The sequence below is a fragment of the Marmota monax genome, unplaced genomic scaffold (assembly GCF_021218885.2).
Source record: "Marmota monax isolate L192 unplaced genomic scaffold, Marmota_monax_Labrador192_F-V1.1 WCK01_AAM20220418_F8-fsc00170, whole genome shotgun sequence".
Taxonomy (NCBI): domain Eukaryota; kingdom Metazoa; phylum Chordata; class Mammalia; order Rodentia; family Sciuridae; genus Marmota; species Marmota monax.
Window position 1 is genome coordinate 1,454,167 of NW_026692395.1, and position 20,651 is coordinate 1,474,817.

At 47.0% G+C, this 20,651-nt stretch overlaps 1 protein-coding gene across 2 annotated transcripts; it reads left to right on the forward strand.

The window, feature by feature from the left end:
• The first annotated feature begins 1,134 nt into the window (after nt 1-1,134).
• On the forward strand, nt 1,135-15,417 carry Suv39h1 (SUV39H1 histone lysine methyltransferase). Of its 2 annotated transcripts, none has more exons than XM_046442490.2 (6): nt 1,135-1,344; nt 3,477-3,622; nt 5,107-5,769; nt 12,825-12,971; nt 13,057-13,186; nt 13,494-13,876. In XM_046442490.2, the coding sequence occupies exons 1-6, from the start codon at nt 1,326-1,328 to the stop codon at nt 13,544-13,546; spliced, it is 1,158 nt and encodes a 385-aa protein (XP_046298446.1). In that variant the 5' UTR covers nt 1,135-1,325; the 3' UTR covers nt 13,547-13,876. The 2 variants fall into 2 exon arrangements, with proteins under 2 accessions (XP_046298446.1, XP_046298445.1); XM_046442489.2 differs by lacking the exon at nt 13,494-13,876 and adding an exon at nt 13,893-15,417 and having other exon boundaries at nt 1,138-1,344.
• Nucleotides 15,418-20,651: the final 5,234 nt, after the last annotated feature.

The window sequence follows — 20,651 nt, forward strand, 5'->3', positions numbered from 1 at the left end:
TCTTGGTTGTAATAGCCATCTTGCCTACCAGGTAACCTAAGCACTTATTTAAACCCTATAGGATAAACAAAATCATTAAGATAAGTCAAGTGTGCATTCATGCTGGATACTGGATGCTCCAGATTTTTCTTAACTGACATTGAATGTATTTGTAGTTTTGTTGTTGCTGTAGTTTGTTTTGAGAAAACCCAGGTACATTCTGGTTGGCCTCACCCAGCTTAGCATATAAACCCCTTCCTCCCGTCTCAGAGTATGGAGATTCTCCTGTCTTGCTGTCACCTAACATATGCTTCTGTCTGTAAATCCCTAATAAATTGCATTTAGTGTAATCCTGGATCTGTCTAGCTCTTTAATCTCTCTGCACCTTCCACATTCAGCAGCCAGTTCTCCTACACCAGGTTTTCCTTACACACCAAGTGACCTACTAACAGATAGCCCGGAGATTTCATCACACCTCTAGTTGCTGTGACTATTTGCTTTAAGGGCTAGCTGGGTGTTGTGGCTGATTATGATGCAAATAAGGAATAACCTGAGGGAACTGCAGGGACCAATTGACAGGGTGACTGTTAGACAGGGGTATATTAGAGCCTAACAAAGACGGTTTGTCCTAACTTAATCCCAACCTTCCTGAGGCAGGGCTGAATGTTGTAGTTTATGAGATTTGCTCTTGAGGGAACCACAGGTGGTCCCAGGGCAGGATGGGGAGGAGGGCTGCTTATCTGGCTGAAAAAATGATGGGGACTGTTTGAGGTAATGACAGGCAGGCTCCCTAACAGCGCCAGAGGGCACAAATAGATGCTGCTCTTGATAGAATGAATGGGGAGGCAGTTCTGAATGGACACCTATTTAGGGTGACTGACCCATGGTCTGGTTTGAATCCCGTGACAGACTGAGCAGCTATAAGTGGCACTAGTCCACCTCAGGAATCACGGGCTGCTTGGGGTTAAAATAAGAGGATGGACTGACAGACTGAGGTAATTGGGGGTCTGACAGAACTGAGAATCCCCCGTATGACTGGCTGACGACGTGATTGGCTATCAGCGTGACAGACAGACCGGCGTACGGATAGGGCCTGGAGCAACCTCCGCCGCCGCCGTCACCGTCGTCGCCGCAGCCCAGACGCACTCTGGGAAAGCACGGCGAGCACCCGCCTCCGGGACCGAGCCGGTGGTGGGGAGGGGTCCCGTCACGGCTCGCCGGTTGGTCCGCGCGGGCGCTGCTGGCGGGGAGGCACGGCCAATAGGCTGCGCGTACCCGGCCACGCCCGCGCGAGCTCTCTTCTCGCGAGGCCGGCTAGGCCCGAATGTCGTTAGCCGTGGGGAAAGATGGCGGAAAATTTAAAAGGTGAAGCAGTGGCGGTGGAGGCACGGGCCCGTTGGCCGGGCCGGGTGGGCTGGAGGGGTGGTGTAGCGGGCTCGGGATCCCGGCGTCCGAGGCCACGGAGCCGAGAGCCGGAAGCCCAGCGCGGAAAGGATAGGGCTCAAGGAGCGCGGGCCTGGCGCGCGGGGCTGGGCGGGGCTGAGAGGAGGGGGCGCGCGCTTCAGAACGAGTCGGGCACAGGGCTGTGAGGGGACCCGGGAGGGTTGCGTGCCGCAGATCGCGACAGAACCGGCGCGCACACGCGCGGGGTCTTGCCGGGGAGGCCGCGCCCGCGCGCGGGAAAATTGGCCCCCGGTGACCGTTACCCTTTCGGTGTCCACGCGAGACGCCCGAAGGGGAGGGAAGAGAAAGGGGACAGATCACTCCATTAGAGTTGGGGAACTGGCGAATTTTTCGCTGAGGGGGTATCACCTCAGCGTGATGTGGAAAGGGTTTGGAGTAGAGGATTCCCCCCCAAAGAAGGGAATGGGGCCTCCCTAATAGTAGCGCTGGACTCCCCCATGTGTGGTGAAAGAGGGGTGATTGTGTGTTGTGGGGGTTCCACTACGTGAATGAAGCTGTGAGGAAGGATGGATTCCACAAGTGGGAGCGGAACCTCTGAGGGGTAGGGGAATAAAGCTGTGGTCATTGCAGAGCCAGCAGCTGGAGATGTTAGTTGGGACCACTTCAGTGGGGTTTCAAATGCAAGTTAAGGGCTTTGGAAGGGAGGCATCATGGGGAGAGAGTAGCATGGGCACAGGTTCAGTCTCCACTAGGCCCTGCTAAGTGTAGGGGAATCGGACAAAAAAATATATATATATTTTTCAATGGCTCTTCTGAGTTTTTAGGTTGACATCTAGAGTATTTCATCATGAAATTAAATGTTTCATGCTTGTCACAGGAGATAGAAATAAGAAACATTTTTTAAGAGTGGAATAGGATGAACTGGTTATTCTGAATCAAATGTTTTGTAACATTATTTCATAAAATGGCTTCTTAAGCACATTAATGAAGGATGTGCCTTGAATAAGAAATATCTGTATCCTTACACCCCCATATTTTGAAAAAATTTGGCAACCCCCCCCCCCAGGAATATTTCGTGTATATTTAAAAGAATGGATGTCACTAACCTATAGTGTTTTGTGTTTCTGAATTCAGAGCACAGCCCTTTGCTTGAGCTCTACATCTGTCACCTAAATAGGAATGAGACAAAGTATGTAGCAGTATGGAAAATTTTACTTTGTGTATTTAAGGTGCCACAGACAATCATTAAAGGAAGCTTCCTGAAATGTAGTATTATTCCATACTCTTTATTTATAATTAAAAAATCTAAAAAGCCCTGAAAATGTATCTTTTTCTTAAATTTGGTACCATTCATGGTAAAAGGAGATTTTTAAAAGTTGGACTATTCAATGAAGTTTTCTACATCTTTATTTTTCCTGTTTAATGTGGAAAACTCATACTTTTGCTGCAGAAGTGTTTAATTATGGCTTGAGGACCTTGAACACACTAGGCCAGGGATTAATAAATGGGATATATTTATTAAATTACACTTGTAAAATCCCTCAAAATTTGAATTCCAAAAAACATCTGGCCCAGGAGTTATAGATTGAAGACCAGTCTTTCCAGTTACACCTTTGTTTGGTGCCCATGAGGTTTTAATCCCATCCCCACCCCACCTGCCTTAGGGCAATACACCCTACTGAGATGGGGGGTTGGTCTCTTTCTTTTGCTAAGTAGGGGGAAGGATGAGCTGGTCTTGAAGGTGAGTTTATCAGAATAGTGTAAGCAGGGAGTTTTAAGAATAGTGTAAGCAGGGAGTTTTAAGAATAGTGTAGAAGGAGTTAGAAGCTCTGGGAATAGATTCCTTTGGGACTATGATTGTAACAAACCTTATTCTGAGTGCTGTTGGCTCCAGGGATACCCTTTGACATTGAGCATTGAGATTCAAGGGAAAGACACATTTAAGGGTCTCAGTATTGGGCAAAGCCTGTATATTAAATTTATCTGACTCCTAGGCAGTCCTTAGGATGTCCCAGATAGGATTTGGGGTCCTCATAGATCCCTGAATTGGTCAGGCTGTCCAATAACAGCTATTTTCACCCACCTTGTTCCAGGCTGCAGTGTGTGTTGCAAGTCTTCTTGGAATCAGTTGCAGGATCTGTGCCGCCTGGCCAAGCTGTCCTGCCCTTCCCTTGGCATCTCTAAGAGGAACCTCTATGATTTTGAAGTCGAGTACCTGTGTGATTACAAGAAGATCCGAGTGAGTCTGGGCCCAAGATGTCCTGGGAGAGAGCAGGTTTCAAGGAACTTGACCCTCTAACCCCTTTGCCCCTCACTGCCCTCCTTGGTTTCCAAAGAGAATTTTCTTTTCTGTTCCTTCCTGAAAAATAAAAGATGAAGAAATCCACTTATTCTCATTTTACAGGTGGAGAAACTTAAGTGGCTTTTTGAGGGGGACAGGAGCCAGAACAAATCCCCAAATAAGTCTTTCTTCTACCACCCTAGAAATACAAAACAATTGCAGAGATGAGATGCTGAGCCCAAGAGGGGATTTGATGATAGCAAATGGTTATTGAGCACTTTCAGCCTGCCAGGCACTTCCTCTCAGAAACTTATTTAATCCTCCCACTGCACTGTGTAAGTGGCAACAGTTAATGATTGCCAGAGGAAGTAAGCCAGGATAGTTAGGTGAGCAGACTAGAGCCAGTGTGCTTGGGTTCAAACTCTGGCTGAGTAATTACCCAAACTCTTTGGACTTTATTTTCCTTGTCTGTAAAATGGGGAGGACTACTAGTATCTACCTCATACAGAGTTGTGAGGATTAAGTTTGTTACTAGGACATGTCAGTTGCTTAGCACAGTACCTGTTACTTTATAGATGGCATAAAAATGTTAGCTATTTTCTTTGTTGAATACAAGGAAACTAAGGCCCAGCAGAGTTAAAGCCAGGGAGCTACAGATGGATGATTTGTACCCAAATGTCTAACTTTAGAATATGTGCTATTAAACTCTGTCCTCTAGCTGCCTCCCAGCAATAAAAGCTTTCTCTGGCTGCTGTGTAGAGAATAACATATAGGGACAAGGGCAGAAATGGGAACCAGTGAGATAGCTCCTGGACTCCTGGGGCTTGGCAAGCCATATGGTTATTTGATGGTTTGAAGGGGTCAGATTCCAGATGTATTTAGAAGATGGGGCTAACAGGATGTGCTGAGGGTAGATGTAGGGTGTGGGAGCAAATGACTAGTCAAGGATGACTCCAGGAGTTTGGGCCAGAATAGCTAGAAGGAAGGAAGAAATGATGGAGAAGACAGAGGAAGGAGTAGGTTTGGAAGATTACATGAAAAGTAGGAGCTGGGCATGTTGGTGCACACCTGTAATCCCAGTGGCTTGGGAGACTGAGACAGGAGAATTGCAAGTTCAAAGCCAGCCTTATAACTTAGTGAGGCCCTAAGTAACTTAGCGAGACCCTGTCTCAAAATAATAAATAAAAAGGACTGGTGATGTTGCCCAGTGGTTAAACACCCCTGAGTTCAATCCCTGGTACCAAAAAAAAAGTAGGAATTTGGACAGATAGTAAGGAGGAAGAGTGGGAGTTGAACCTAATAATCCTCATTCCAGAGCTCCATGCTTTCCAGCCATTGCACAGAATCGTTCCAGAAGAGGAGTGGGAAGGGGTGAATGGTCTCCGTTGTCCCACAGGTCTCACCACTTCCGGTGACCTCAAACCTCTGCCCCCCTTCAATAGGAACAGGAATATTACCTGGTAAAGTGGCGTGGATACCCTGACTCAGAGAGCACCTGGGAACCAAGGCAGAATCTCAAGTGTGTGCGCATTCTCAAGCAGTTCCACAAGGACTTAGAAAAGGAGCTGCTCCGCCGGCATCACAGGTTGAAGCCACCCCGGCATCTGGACCCAAGTTTGGCCAACTACCTCGTGCAGAAGGCCAAGCAGAGGCGGGCACTTCAGCGCTGGGAGCAGGAGCTCAATGCCAAGCGCAGCCACCTAGGACGCATTACTGTGGAGAATGAGGTGGACCTGGATGGCCCCCCACGGGCCTTTGTGTATATCAATGAGTACCGTGTTGGTGAGGGTATCACCCTCAACCAGGTGGCCGTAGGCTGCGAGTGTCAGGACTGTCTATGGGCACCAGCTGGAGGCTGCTGCCCTGGGGCATCCCTGCATAAGTTTGCCTACAATGACCAAGGCCAGGTGCGGCTGCGAGCCGGTCTGCCCATCTATGAGTGCAACTCCCGCTGCCGCTGCGGCTATGACTGCCCCAACCGCGTAGTACAGAAGGGCATCCGCTATGATCTCTGCATCTTCCGCACAGATGATGGGCGTGGCTGGGGTGTACGCACTCTAGAGAAGATTCGCAAGAACAGCTTCGTCATGGAGTATGTGGGAGAGGTAGGGAGATGGGATTGGCATGCGTGTGCAGCTTTTCCTATTATGTGTCTTGCTATGTATGCATCCAGCTTCTGCAGTGTGTATTTGAAACTCCCCTGCTTTCCTTGTGGGAAAGGCCTGAGAGGTGGTTCTGAGTGTCATAGCAGCATCCTGGTAGGGGCTAGTATTCCAAGCTGGTACACATCAGCATGACCATGCTTGTAATGAAAAGAAGATTGAAGTACTTCTGGACAGGGGTGGCTTCATAAGGGTACCTAGCAAAGAAGGAAAGTGGGAAGTAAGGTTAATTCTTTCAGAGGTTATGTGGTCTAAAAGCACAGGGTTGTGTCACCTGAAAAGGCCTGTCCCCTTCTTATCTCACAAGGGGCCATCTTATCACAAGCATCATCTACCCAAAGAAACACCTTTCACTATACTACACAAAAGGAAGGTGAAAATTCTAGAATAGGACAGAGACACATCTTGGACAGAGGTTGGCTACCTTCTGTAGACTTTCAGGTCACCCTGGGGAAAGACAGGGTACATTAGACAGGCCAGCTGCTATAATGTACAACCCCCAAATCTTAGTGGTTCTGCACATCAGGAGCTGGTTTGCTCACGAATGGTCCAGTGTGGGTGTTTGGGTGGGCATCATTTCACAGTGACTCTAACATTTAGGTTCTTTCCCTCTTGTGACTTTCCTGTGCTTTTGAATATCTAAGTCGTTGCTAGTTTGTCAGCATTGCTTGGCGGGTGGGCCCAGTTGGGGATAGATAGTTAGGGTTCTAATGGCTCAGGTCTGGATGCAGTGCATGTCACTTCTGCCCACACTTTATTGACTGGAACTGAGCCACTGGCCTTACCTCAGTGTAAGGGAGGCGGGGGGTGGGTGTGGGTATGTGTGCTTTAGCTGTGTGCTCAGGTGCAAAACAGAAGGGGTCTAGGTGAGTAATCTGCAAGGGACTACAACAGAACGTGTCACCTCCTAACATAGAACATGATGAGCATTTGTCGGGGAGCAATTCTTTTTCATGTATACCTGTATCATACATTGGGAGATATTTAGCATCTCTGAACCTTGACCATCTAAATCTATAAGTGTGCCATAGAGTCAGGACAACCCCAAATACCTCCATATACTTCCATAATATATATATCAGGGGTGTGATATGGTTGAGAAATGACAGAAAGTGGCCTGAGGGACACATACCTAAGGGTGTCTACACTGTAGTAATGACACTGATAGTGAGGAGAGGCTCCCATTTTGAGGAACCAGAGAGTAGAGAAATCAGATCCAAGAGGCAGAACCGTCTACAACACAGAAGGACCTAACAGTCTGGACAAAGGGACTGCCACACCCGAGATGATCTGCTGGAGGAAATAGCCACATGCTGGAGGGCCAGACAGTCTGAGGAAGGAGGAGGCGTCCACACCCAGAGGGTTCCTGTCAGCAGCAGGAATAGGGATCCACATCTTAGAGTGACCCAATGACCTGGAGGAAGGGCTCAAGCTCTCCACACTACAGAGGGCCCTGACTTAGAAAGTTTCCACACTCATGCTGTCCTGAGTCAGAAAAAAGAAGTATCCTCATCCCCAATGGATCTGGATAGCCTGGGACTTAGGTCTATACCTGTAGTCACTCTGACAAGCTGAAGGAAGTTTGTACATTCTCAGGGACCTGATACTCTGGATCTTGAGGAGGGTGTATGCTTACTGTGGGTGGCCCCTGACAGGTCCAGAGGGGGAGTTATCCAGATCCCATTGGCCCTGGACAGTCTTAGATGCTGTCCTGAGCTGGAAGCATTTTGGCCTAACCATGCTGAATGGAAGAAAAAACACACAGGGACATACAGGAGGAAGAGCCTATAGTCCACAGGCAGCCTGAGTTCTCTGAGCTTAATGTCTTCACTCCTCTATACAGAAACAGCAAGGTTTTCAGGGGCCTTCTCACTCTTTCCTCACTCTTCCCACTCTCCACACATTCTCTCCACAGTTCCTTTTTTCCCAAATATTTATTCTTTAGTTGTAGTTGGACAGGATACCTTTATTTTATTCATTTATTTTTATGTGGTGCTGAGGATTGAACCCAGGGTCTCGTACATGTGAGGTGAGTGCTCTACCGCTGAGCCACGACCCCAGCCCTCTCCATGGTTCCTTGATCTCCCACTTTGCTACATTCAGTGACTTTCAGGCCCCCTCTGGCACCCTAAGACCTATGAATCCTCTCAGTGAGGCAACAGGTCTCCAAACCCTGCCAGAACCAAATTTATCTTCCCACATGGCTTTGGAAGAGGCAGCGCAGCAAGTGGGTAGGAGGGTGAGCCCTGAAGCCAGCCTGCCTGAGATTGCATCCCTCTTCACCTCTCAGTTTCCTAATCTGGAAAATGGGAATGATAACAACACCCACTTTATATGCTTGTTAGAGGTATTTATTTAAAAAAAATTAATTGGTACATTATAGTTATATATAAAAGAGGAATTCATTGTTCTACATTCATATCTGTACATAGCATAATTTACTCAGTCTCATTCCCCAGTAGTATCTCCCCTTTTCTCTCCTTTCCCCTGATCTCCTTCCTCTACATTACTGGTCTCTCTTGTTAGAAACATTTAACTAGTGTTTTTTGTTTGTTTGTTTGTTTTGGTACCAGGGATTAAACCCAAGGGTGCTTTACCACTTAGCCACATCCCCAGTCTTTTTATATATTTTTAAATTTAGAGACAGTGTCTTGCTCAGTTGCTTAGGGTCTCGCTAAGTTGCTGAGAGGCTGACTTTGAACTTACAATCCTCCTGCCTAAGCCTCCCGAGCCACAGGGATTACAGGCATGTGCCACCATGCTCGGCTTAACTAGTTATTCTATGTGAAACAGTGCTCAGTACACAGTGAGACTCAGGTGTTAGCTGGTAGAGTCCAAAAGTCAGTAAATCCAAAATGCTCAGAAAGTGAAAGGGTTTTTTGTAACCCATCTGGCTGCAAACCCCAACCTGACCTCAAAAGGGCTTATTTATAGTCTTTGTTATCCTATTTGGGGTGAATATTCTGTATTTTATCACAGAGACATTACTGTATTATGTGGTTCCAGATACTTCCTAGGTGCTATGAAACCTGGATGCCATGCTCTTCTTCCCCTCTAGGGACACCAACAATCTGTACTGACAGTTTCTGCCACATGGGCAGCCCTTTACTCCTTTGCACCCTTCCTTGTTTGGTCCAAACTTTGACATTTTTTTTAAAAAAATATATTTTTTAGTTGTAGTTTAGTTGTATTTCTATGTGGTACTGAGGATTGAACCCAGGGGTGCTAGGCAAGTGCTCTACCGCTGAGCTAAAACCCCAGCCCCCAAACTTTGACATTTTTGCAGAGCATTTTCATCCACATCCTACAGAGGATGTTAGCACATTTTATTCATTCTTAAACATGTACTCTCTTCATAGTTTAATATCTCTGAAATGAAGATGAGTCTTAATTGGTTTAATTAAATGATACCATATCATTTAATTAGCAGCACTTTTCCCTCTCTTGGTAAAGGGTACATAAAATAAAGGTGCATCTTAGATCCCAATAAGGTACAGCACTCAATTACTCTTTATGTTGCTTTGTTCCTAACAGAAACACTTTGTATCTATGATCCATGGTCTAGTTTTCTTTTTTTTTTTTTTTTTTAACCGTGCTGGAGATGGAACCCAGGTCTTGGAGCATGCTGAGGTAGCATTCTACTACTGAGCCACATCCCTGGCCCTTCCATGATCTTGTTTGGTCTTTACACAGGGCCTGTCAGGTTGGGATTTTGTCATTGTCATTCCCATTCTACAGATGAGAAAATGGAGGCCCAATGAGGTTTAGTAACTTACTCAGAGTCTCAAAGCTAGTAAAGTGAGCAAAATAAATAAAAGGGGGCCCCAGGGCTGCGTGTAGTTTTAGCTCAGTGGTAGAGTGCTTGCCTAGCATGTGAGAGGCACTGGGTTTGATCCTCAGCACCACATAAAAATAAGTTAAAAAATAAACGTTAAAAAAGGGCCCACGTATCTATAACTGGTGCTCTGCCAGGCCTGCTGGCTTTTTTTTTTTTTTTTGGCTGAGGACACAGGCTCAGACAGAACATTTAGGATCCCACATCCAGGAGGGGAAGAGAGGCAGCTCACTCCAAGTACTCTAATTCTCATTCACATTGGCAGCCTGTCTAAGCTGCCAGCTCCTAGTCTGTCTTCCCCAACAGTGTGTAGAGCTACTAGGGGGCAGAGATGGGGATAAATTTATTCCCAGGTTTTTAGGGTGAACCACCCACTACAGAGTAGGACTGAAAAAAAGTTAAGAGAGAAGCAACCGTTTGTGCCCTGGAGGGCTTGATAGTATGATTCACTTTTGGTGAGACTCCGGGAGCAGGTAGGGGCAGAACAGGCAGAAAGATGGAACCCAGGGAGGATGTAGGCATTACCCCTGGCTTGGGGAGGGGCTATAATTACAAAGATGGTTCAGATAGTAGCCAGTGTGTTGGTGAGCTGAAGAGGCTGCCCTTTTGATATCAGGGTTTAATGAGAGGCTGCTGACTTCTGAGGTGGGCTGGGAAGCTAGAAACCCAAAGAAGTCCCATCTGAACCAACACCACAGAGTAGAACACATTCTCCAGGAGGTAGAGGGAGACTGACCTCTGCAAACTTCACCTCACCATGTTCCTGTGGCTTTCTTTTTTTTTTTTTTTTTGTACCAAGGATTGAACCCAGGGATGCTTAAGCACTGAGCCACATTCCTAGCCCTATCTATCTATCTATCTATCTATCTATCTATCTATCTATTGCTGAGGCTGGATTTGAACTTGCAATCCTCCTGCCTTAGCCTCCTGAGTCACTGGGGTTACAGGTGTGTGCCACCTTGCCCAGCTTCCTGTGGCTTTTGTTGCATCCCTCAGGAGAGAGTCCCCCTCTTCAACCTGGTGGTAATGCCCTTTTATGAGCTGCAGCTTGCTTTAAAGGATGTATATCTTGCATTGCCCCTTGATTTCCCCCTCGGCACTGTTTCCTTTTCAACCTCTTGCACTCTGGTTGTCTTGACTCCATTTCTGTTATCTCTGTGACACCTGAGGGTAGGGATGAGGCCTGTACTCTGTATCTGCCCCACCAGACTCTGACCCCTGCCAGCTGGGAGTAAGCACAGTGTAGGCCTCAATCCTCAACACAAATCCACTGAATGGCTGGGGGTATGGCTCAGCAGGAGAACACATGCTTATTAGCATGTGCAGTCCCTGGGTTCCATCTCCAAAACCACAAATTAAAAAAAATCACTGAATGAATGAGTAAACAAAAAAACAGATTGGGGCTGGGTTGTGGCTCAGTGGTAGAGCGCTTGCCTAGCATGTGTGAGACACTGGGTTCGATTCTCAGTACCACAAATAAATAAATAAAATAAAGATCCATTGACAACTAAAAAATATTTTTAATAAAACATAAATTGGGTGTGAGGGAGCTAAGTTCCTCTAGGAAAGGAGCAGGAGCTGGGAGCATTGAGCAGTGAGGCTCCTGTGCAAATCTGGGTTTCATAAAAGCAAAGTTGATAAGCAATTGGCATATAGAATAGGCTGAAGGTGATGGCATAAGAGGCAGATTGGAGACTAAGTACACCAGTGTGGCTATTACTAGAGAATGGTAGGGTGGTCACACAAGAAAGGACAGATGTGAAAGCTGGAAAAGTATGGTCCCCAGGCCATAGGTGGCAGGGTAAGGAAGGGTCTTGGGTTTGTATCTACTGTTGGCATGTGGCTAAGGAGTGGGCAATGGATCTCTTAGGAAGGAAGGGGAAAGGAATAAGAGGTTTGGAGGAAGAAAACATTGGAGTTGCCTGAAGTACACCACTTGGACAGAGCACAGGTCACTGTGATAGAGTGCAGAAGGAAAAGAAAACAGTTATTGCAGATCTGACTATGGGTTGTACACAGTTCTGGCACTTGTCTCTAAGGTTTGGGGAAAAGATAGTAGGAAACCCAGAAGTGGGGGCACCCCAGACTGAAGAGGAGGCAGACTTGGGTACAGTGGGACCTCCACCTGGAGAAGGGCATAGTCAGTCAGCCACAGTTGGGCACTGCTGGAGGCAGTTACTGGCCCCAGAGTGGGGGGAGAGGTGACCTGGGGCCAGAGAGGAGAGATCTGTTTGAATATGAAATAGGATCCATCAACAGCTTTAAGAGACAAGTACAGGTGGAGCTGGGATGGTGGAGCACCTTTCTGTTTACTAGGATAGCAGGGGACCCATCTGGGAAGTTAAAGTGGTAGGAGGTGCCTACTGCTCTCTCAGCCCCAATTATTGACACTGCTGTAGGAGGGCTTCTGTCATCTGCACTTTGGTTTTCCTTTCTTTCCCACCCTCTCCTGCTTGCTCTCATTGTCTTGTCATTCTATATCTTAAGTTTGGGGCAACAGCTTCTCGCTGGCCATTTCAGACTCTCAGAGGTCTTGGCCTTGGACTTTCTCTAGGAACCTTGGTTTTCACTCTGGGCTTCATATGTGTTTCTCACTCTGTCTCTGCTTCTAGTGCTCTTGTATGGGTCTTTTTCCCGTTCACTCAGGCCTTTTCTCTACCATCACAGATCTCTTTCTTCCCCTCACTCCTGTGTCTGTCTAGCCACCTGGCTTTCCCTTGTGCTGGGACTTGCACTGGCTCCTAACCTCTTGACTTGGATCAGTTTTTCCCCCTGTCTCCCTATGGTACCCTGGATCTCATTCTTTCTTGCCCTTGCTCTGGGTTTCTCTGTGTGTCTTTGTCCCTGTATTGCTCTATCCCAAGGGTTCGATAGGCTCTGGGACATCTCATACAGTCTCACTGGGCAACAGAAGGTGGGGTTTTGTTTCACTCTAATCCCCCATCATTGAGAGACTCTTCCTGCCATCCAGATGCCTAAGGGGGGTGGTGGGCAAGTGGGAAGCCCCTGATAGGGCTGACAGATGCATTACATCATAGTCCCCCAAGTGTCTATGGGGTGGGTGCTCACTGTTCTTCTCTTCCCAGGAGGCCAGGCCACTGGGGTCAAGAGCAGGGCTGGCTATCCTGAACCTTGATTACCATCTCCCCCACCGTTTCCGCAGATCATTACCTCAGAGGAGGCGGAGCGGCGGGGCCAGATCTATGACCGTCAGGGTGCCACCTACCTCTTCGACCTGGACTACGTGGAGGACGTGTATACTGTGGATGCGGCCTATTATGGCAACATCTCCCACTTTGTTAACCATAGTGTGGGTGCTCCCGGCACGTGGGGAGGGGGTTGGGAGGGGCAGGCCAGGGCCCCTCCTCACCCTCCCACTATTCTTTCTCGCCCAGTGTGACCCCAACCTACAGGTGTACAACGTCTTCATAGACAACCTTGATGAGCGGCTGCCCCGCATTGCTTTCTTTGCCACAAGAACCATCCGGGCAGGCGAGGAGCTCACCTTTGATTACAACATGCAAGGTGGGGGTGGCAAGGGCCCAGGGGCAGGGGTACATGGTGATGTGGGATGGTGAGGACCCCACCTAAGGCATACCAGTCACTCAAGGAAGCAAGGGAAGTTCTTTAGCTGGAGCTTTAAGATGCTCCTCCTGACTCCCAGTCTCCTGTCAAGTTTCTTAGACCCCTGCCTCCCTCATGGGGCCCCAACCCAGAGTTACTTGTCCCATTTTCTCTCAGGCCTCCTGGGAGAGGACATGTATGTGGCTGGAGAGTTAGGCACTTCTGGCTCCCATCTGTACTGAATTGCCCCTTCCCCTCTCTACTCTAGCCCCCTGTGACTTTCCTCAGTCCAGGCCTTTGGAAAACCAGTCCCTTCCTTGATAGACTAGCCATCTCTGAGACTCAGTGTGGATCTGGGACAGGATGCTTCTATGGATACCCAGGTGGCCCTCCATTCCTGACCCCAGCTGACATAATCCTCCTGGTTCCCTGACAACTACCCACTTCTCCCAATAGCCCTTACCCGCTGGCCTGAATACCCCTTTGGTGCTGTGCTCAGGCTCTAGCCCCAAACCATCATCCCTAAGATCCCCTCCTAACTCAAATCCCAACCTGCTTCCAGCTCCCAAGATCCTTGGGTCTCCTGGTGTGAAGGGTAGCAGGATGCTTCATCCAGGCCTTCTAACAAATCCCCTCCCTCCCCCTTCTCCCGGCTGTGATTCCACAGTGGACCCCGTGGACATGGAGAGTACCCGTATGGACTCCAACTTTGGCCTGGCTGGGCTCCCCGGCTCCCCCAAGAAGCGGGTCCGTATTGAATGCAAGTGTGGGACTGAATCCTGCCGCAAATACCTCTTCTAGCCCTGAGAAGTTTGAGGCCAGACTTGACTGAGGGGGGTCTGAAGCCACCTCCCCCTCCCCCACTCCTTCCCTCCTATGGGGGAATGACTGCCAGGGCCTCGCCTGCCTCCACCTGCTCCCACTTGTCCCCTCTACCCCCCTCTCCCCCCCCCACCTGCTCCACCTGCTCCAGGGTCAGGGCTGCAGTGAGGACCAACTCCAGGAGTCCCCTTTCTCTGTCCCAGCTCCATCTGTTGGTTGCACTTACAAACCCCTGCCCACCTTCAGAAGTACCTTTTTCCCATCAGGATTTTCTGCAGTTGGGATTTATGACCTATGAAGGAGGTCCAAGGGGTGAGCCCAGCCCCAGAACAGAAAGATGCTTGTTTCTGCCTGGAGCCTGAGGGGTCTGCTGCAGGTCTCCTCCCTATTGCCTCGGGGTGTGGGGAAGCTACACCCGGGGCAGGCAGACATCAGAGCCCAGAGTTTCCAGCATGACTTGAAGCTGGTTCTCCAACCACAGAACCTTTATACTAGTGAAAGAAAAGGGGGTTTCCAGGGCAGGGTGCTAAGGCTGGTTTTTGCCCATTGTGCTTATGATGCTTATGATGTTGGCCTTAAGAGTCATAGGATATCTGCCAGGGCTTTACATCTGAGAAGTGGATGCCCATGGCCCACTGGCCAATGAGAGGAAGGTGATCTATACTTTGCTAGCCCTGGAGGTGGCCAGGACTGAGTTCTACCTTCAGGAAACACAGAGAAGATGTCCCAGGCTTTCAGGAACACTGAGTGTTAGGACTCCTGCCATGGAGTGTGATGATTGCTAGGACTATTCAGAGCTGGAATCAAGACCTAGATAGTCCTAGATAGCACTTAGGAGAATAACATGCATTGATGGAAAGCTGATGAGGTGCATCTGGTCCACGTGGATTGTCTCAGGGAAGCCTTGAAAACCACAGAGGTGGATCCCAGGAAAGGGCCTGTGTGGTAGAAGGCAAAGTACAGGCCAAGAATGGGGGAAAGCTTACCCACTAAGATACAGTAAGGCAAGAGGAAATCTACTTCCCACCAGCCTCAGCCTCCAGCCCTTTGTGCTCACCTTGGGTCCACTGGTCTCCCAAATTGCCTACAAATGTACAAAAGGTGAAAGTTCTGATGGCTGCCTCGCCCTGCTCCCCCACCCTTGTGAGGTCTTCTCTAGGAAACCTTTACTGACTACCTGTGCCCAGAGTGCCCCTGTGTGAGACTGTGCACCCTGCTACCAGATCTATGTGTCTGTCTATGTGTCTGTCCTGCCCTTGCCCCCAAGGCTGACCTTCAGGCATGGACTGAATGTGGTTCTCCTCTTGTACACCCCTCAGCTCTACCCAGCCTGGAGTGGGCATCAATAAAATACATTGTTGACTGAATAAGCTAAGATGTGGAGATTGAGGGTCTGGTGGGATTTGGGGTTTGAGAGGTTGGGAGTTGGGTTTGCCCAGGAATGTGATCCTCAAACCTTAACTGTCTGACTTGAACCCTACTTTGGGCCTCTATAGTGTAGTACTTGCACCATCGTTTACAAAATAGCTTGACATAAAATAAGCTTGCTTCATACTTCCTTTTTAAGATGCATTTAAAAAGCAAACCAGAGGCAGTGCTGTCTAAATGGATAAGCCATTATCACTTGCCATAAGCAAAAAATAACTAGCCAAAAAAGCCAATACAGGGCTGGGGTTGTGGCTCAGTGGTAGAGCACTTGCCTCGCACATGTGAGGTATTGGGTTCAATTCTCAGCACCACATAAAAATAAATAAAGATATTGTGTCCATCTTTTTTTTAAAAGCCAATACAGGAGATAGGGTTGCGGCTCAGTGATAGAGCACTTGCCTGGCATGTGTGAGGCACTGGGTTCGATTCTCGGCACCACATATAAATGAATAAAGGTCCATCAACAACTAAAAAATACATATATATTTTTTAAAGCCAATACAATGGCAATAAAGAAATGTACTAAAATTTGAACTGGACCCTCCCTGCTCTTAAAGGCTTTGAATCCAAAGCCTGTGTACTGCATTCAAAAAGAAAACTTCTTGTGCCCTAGAGAAGCTTTCTCTACGAATATTTATTGAACACCTACATGTGCCAGGATATAAAGCAGAGAACAAAGATGCAGTGTTTCAAATCATCATTTTCATCATTCCTCAACCTGAGTGTGAGTCTCTGGTTTTGCTCTGAGACTCTGATGCTGTGACATGAGACTCAAACATTTTCAAAAGTACACATAGGTAATAGTCCCAAACAGCCCAGAAACTTCATACCCTGGACGTGAGCCTCCTAGACCTTAGGTCTTGGGTATTCACCCCAGACCTCAGAGACCTCACACCCTGGAATATACACCTCCATACATATATGGAGCAGAGTGCTCCATCTGGGACAAAGACCTCAGTTAACTCAGGCTTCACTGGAACAGAGTTTATGGCTCTAAACCCTCACATGAAGTCTTTCACCCTGGGATTCAGACCCAAAACACACCCAGGAACTTTCCTTCTGTCTTCTGTGATAGAGTTATGTAAGCACCTCAAAAGACCTTACAGCCTAGGACCTTCACACCCGATCACTGTCTTCCAAACTGCTCAGTTTTCACTTCCTGGGACAGACCCCCAAATGACTGAGGTGTCACAACCTAGACCCAAGATCTTACTGTGTTGCCCAGACTGGCTTCAAACTCCTAGGTTCAAGGTTTGAGTGATCCTTGTGTGCCACCATGCCTGGCTACTTAAATGGTTCTGAAATACCTTGGACACAAAGTTCCAAATCACTCAGAGATACTCTAAAAATCATCATTAAACATTCCAGAGACCTTGCTCCCTAGAATATAGTGCCTTGAACAATTCAGAGACAGATCTCAAGAGCTTAGAGATCTCAAGATCTTGTAGCCTGGATACAGACCCTGTTCAGAATTCATACCTTGGAGACAAATGTGTATATGCAGCTCAGAGACCTTCTGACAGACCCTGAACAGTTCACAGGACACCCTAAAGATAGACTATCAAAACTTCTGAGACCTTGTACTTTGTAACCCACATATTACAAAACCCAAAAAAGCTCAGATACCTCACAATTGGGAATAGAGACCTACTAATTTCTCAGAGAACTCACAAACCAGGACAAAGATGGTGAAACAGTTCAGAGATATCACACCCTCTCCTCAGACAACCAGAGACCTAATATCCCGAATGTGACCATAGAGCACTCTGAAATCACATATACTACTGGCCCTATACCAATCCAGATACCTTATAACCCTGGATACACTCCGATTCTGAGACGTCAACTGCTAGACACAATTAATAAAAAATGCTCACAAGTGTTAGACACTGAGACATCACCAACAGCTTGGAGACCTCACACTCTGATTTATAGATAAGATCAGAGACTTGAAGATCTGGATACAAACCCTCTACATAGCTTAGACTCCTCACATTCTGTGATGCAGCCCCCAAATAACTCTGAGGTCACATAGCCTGGGCACAGTTTCCAAACAGCTTAGAAACTTCATATCCTTGGCTCAGATGTCCAACAGATCAGAATCTTCCCCACTTTTTTGGGAATATTGGAGCTGGAACCCAGGGCTTTGCACATGTTAGGCAAGCATTCCATCATTGAGCTACATCCCCAGCCTCCCTTTTTATTTGATTTTGAGACAGGGACTCACCAAGTTGCCCAGGTGGACCTCAAAGATGCAATTCTCCTTCCCCAGCTTCCCAAGTAGCTGGGATTACAGGTGTGTACCACTGTGCCTGGCTCTACTCTTAACTCAGACCTCCAAATGATTCCAAAATATCATACTCTGGACTCAGCTCCACACCATTCATGGAATTTGCACTTTGTACTCTATCCAGAAGGATTTCAGATCCCTGATGGCTACAGGGAAACATCACATTCTATGCAAAGATGGCCACAAATAGCAGAGATCTCATAAATGGGACACAGACCCCAAACAGCTTAATGATCTCAAATCATAGACATGGACTCCCAACCAGTTCAGAGAACTTCTAACCTGGAAGACTGATGTGAAAACATTTCAGAGGTATCACATCCAAACTACTTATGCCCACATGGTGACTCACATGATAGGACACTAACTCCCAACCTGAAGATTACACCTTCACACAGCAGATATACAGTGCCAAAATGCTCAGGTTGACAAACTTTACAGACCCCAGGACACATATACCCCCAAACACACAAGAGACACCAGAAACTGGTAATATAACCTCAAACTGCTCAGAGACCTCAAAGTCTAGAAACAGACCCCTAGTAAGTCAGAGACCTCATAGCCTGTGACCAAGACACCCCCGACAGGAAGGACTTCACACTTGGAAAGAATTAGTTGAAGAACCTAAGGAGTACAGAGATCCAAGATCTTACACTTTGGGACATGAAGGGTAAAGCACCTGAGAGGCTTGAGACAGTAAAATGATATCAGTAGAAAGACATCAGACTTCAAGAACAGATCCTGAAACTGTTCAGAAACAACACTAGGATAAAACCCAGAGCATCGTAGAGGATTATTCATTGGGATGTGGTTTCAAAACAGTTCAGAACTGGGCATGGTGGCACACATCTGTAATCCCAGTGACTCAGGAGGCTAAGGTAGGAGGATCACAAGTTCAAAGTCAGCCTCAGCAACTTTGGAGACCAACAGCTTGGAGACCTCACACTCTGATTCATAGAAGAGATTAGAGACTTGAAAATCTGGATACAAACCCTCTACAAAGCTTAGGCCCTAAGCAACTCAGCGAGACCCTGTCACAAAATTTAAAAAATAAAAATTAAAAAGGCTTGGGATGTGGCTAAGTGCGTAAGTGTCCCTGGTACAAAAAAAGTTTAGAGGGGTAATATCCTGGGCTCAGACATCCAAACACATCACAGTCTTCATATGAGGGTCACAGACACTTTATACCTGAAAAAAAGAGATGGTTAAATAACGCATAGATAACATGTCCTTGAACTAAGAGATTTCACAAATGCACACCTGCAAACCTTGCAAAAGCCCAAAAGACTCACTGGTATACACACACACACCCATTAAATGTTCAGAGACCTTGACCTTGGGGAAAAAAAAAAAACCCTAATGAATCAGAGATATCATACCCTCCCAAAAGGAACAGAGATGTCCCACCTTAAAATATATCCCAAACAGGTTAAGGAACTCTGGAACCAAACAGATCAGGGGCCATGTGTCCTAGGACACGGGTGGCTAAACATCTCAGAGATCTTACAATGTAAATACAATTACTCAAGTAGCTCAGTAAACTCACCCCCATGAATGCAGACCAGAATATGCTCAGAACCCTCAAATTCAGGATCAGAAATCCTTCTGAGACCTAAGATATAGACCTCAAAATATAATTCAAAAAATTAATATGCTGGATGCAGAATATCAAATAATTCAGACCTCAAATTGTGGGACACAGCCAAACAGATCAGAGACTTCACATCCTGGACATACACCAACAAACAGACCAGGGACCTCACTCCCTGTGATATACAAATGAAAAAACAGCTCAGAGAATTCAAATTCTAGGAAGCACATGCCCATAAAGTACAGAGACTTCACATCCTGTGACATACAAATAGATCAAAGACCACTCACACTGAGATATACACCCACAAACATTTCAGAGAAATAACATTCAGGGACATATACAGATAAAAAGACAATGGACTTCAATCCCTGGGACACATGCACACAAATACACCAGACACTTCACATGACAGGATAAACACCCACTTACACTCTGGGAAATAAACTATAGAATGCCCCAGAGACTTCACATATTGGGACACACACCCACAAAGAAAGCACACAAAAGCAGACCACACACCTGATGATTATAATGCACACACACAAGTGACAACAGTACTAACTGGAAGTGCATCCATAAATGGAGTAGAACCCTCGAGCCCTTCACAGTACTCTCACAACCATGTAAAAGAGTCACATGCTGAAAAACACACCCAGAAAAAGACAGTGGATCTCACAACTCTGATGTATGCTTGGAAACATATCAGAGAACTCACACCCTGGGACACATACTCTTACATAGATCAGGGAGCTCATACATAGGGACACACACCCACAAGCAGATCAGAAATTTCAAATCCTACATCATAATCACAATCAAGTCTGAGACTTCATGGGCCAGGAAAACACCAGAAACAGATCCTAGACCTGACACCCTGCAATGCAGAACCACAAAGAGAACAGAGAGCTCATGTGCTTGTTGATCCATTGCAACAGAGAAGAGAGACCTCCACCATCAGACACACACAGATAGATGATAGAGTTCTCATCCTGGAATGTGCGCCAACACCCAGACAAACTTACCATATCACATTAATTTTATATTGTTGCAGAAACAAAGCAACACAATCTTTTTGTTGTAAAACAACACAAATTTATTCTTTTCCATTTCTGCAGATCAGAAGACTGATGAGGAGTTTTACAGGGTCAAGGCATTGGCTAGATGTAGTGGCATGTGGCTGTAGTCCCAGCTACTCAGGAGGTTGAAGCAGGAGATCACTTGAGCCCAGGGCCAGCCTGGGCAACACAGCGAGACCCTGTCCATAAAAAAAAAAAAAAGTGAGTTGAGAGCAG

Bases quoted from the DNA above. Each gene is read 5' to 3' on its own strand.
- Suv39h1 (XM_046442489.2), top strand. The intron at 3,623-5,106 runs GTGAGTCTGGGC...CCCCTTCAATAG, and splicing joins GTGATTACAAGAAGATCCGA to GAACAGGAATATTACCTGGT. The intron at 12,972-13,056 runs GTGGGTGCTCCC...TTTCTCGCCCAG, and splicing joins CCCACTTTGTTAACCATAGT to TGTGACCCCAACCTACAGGT.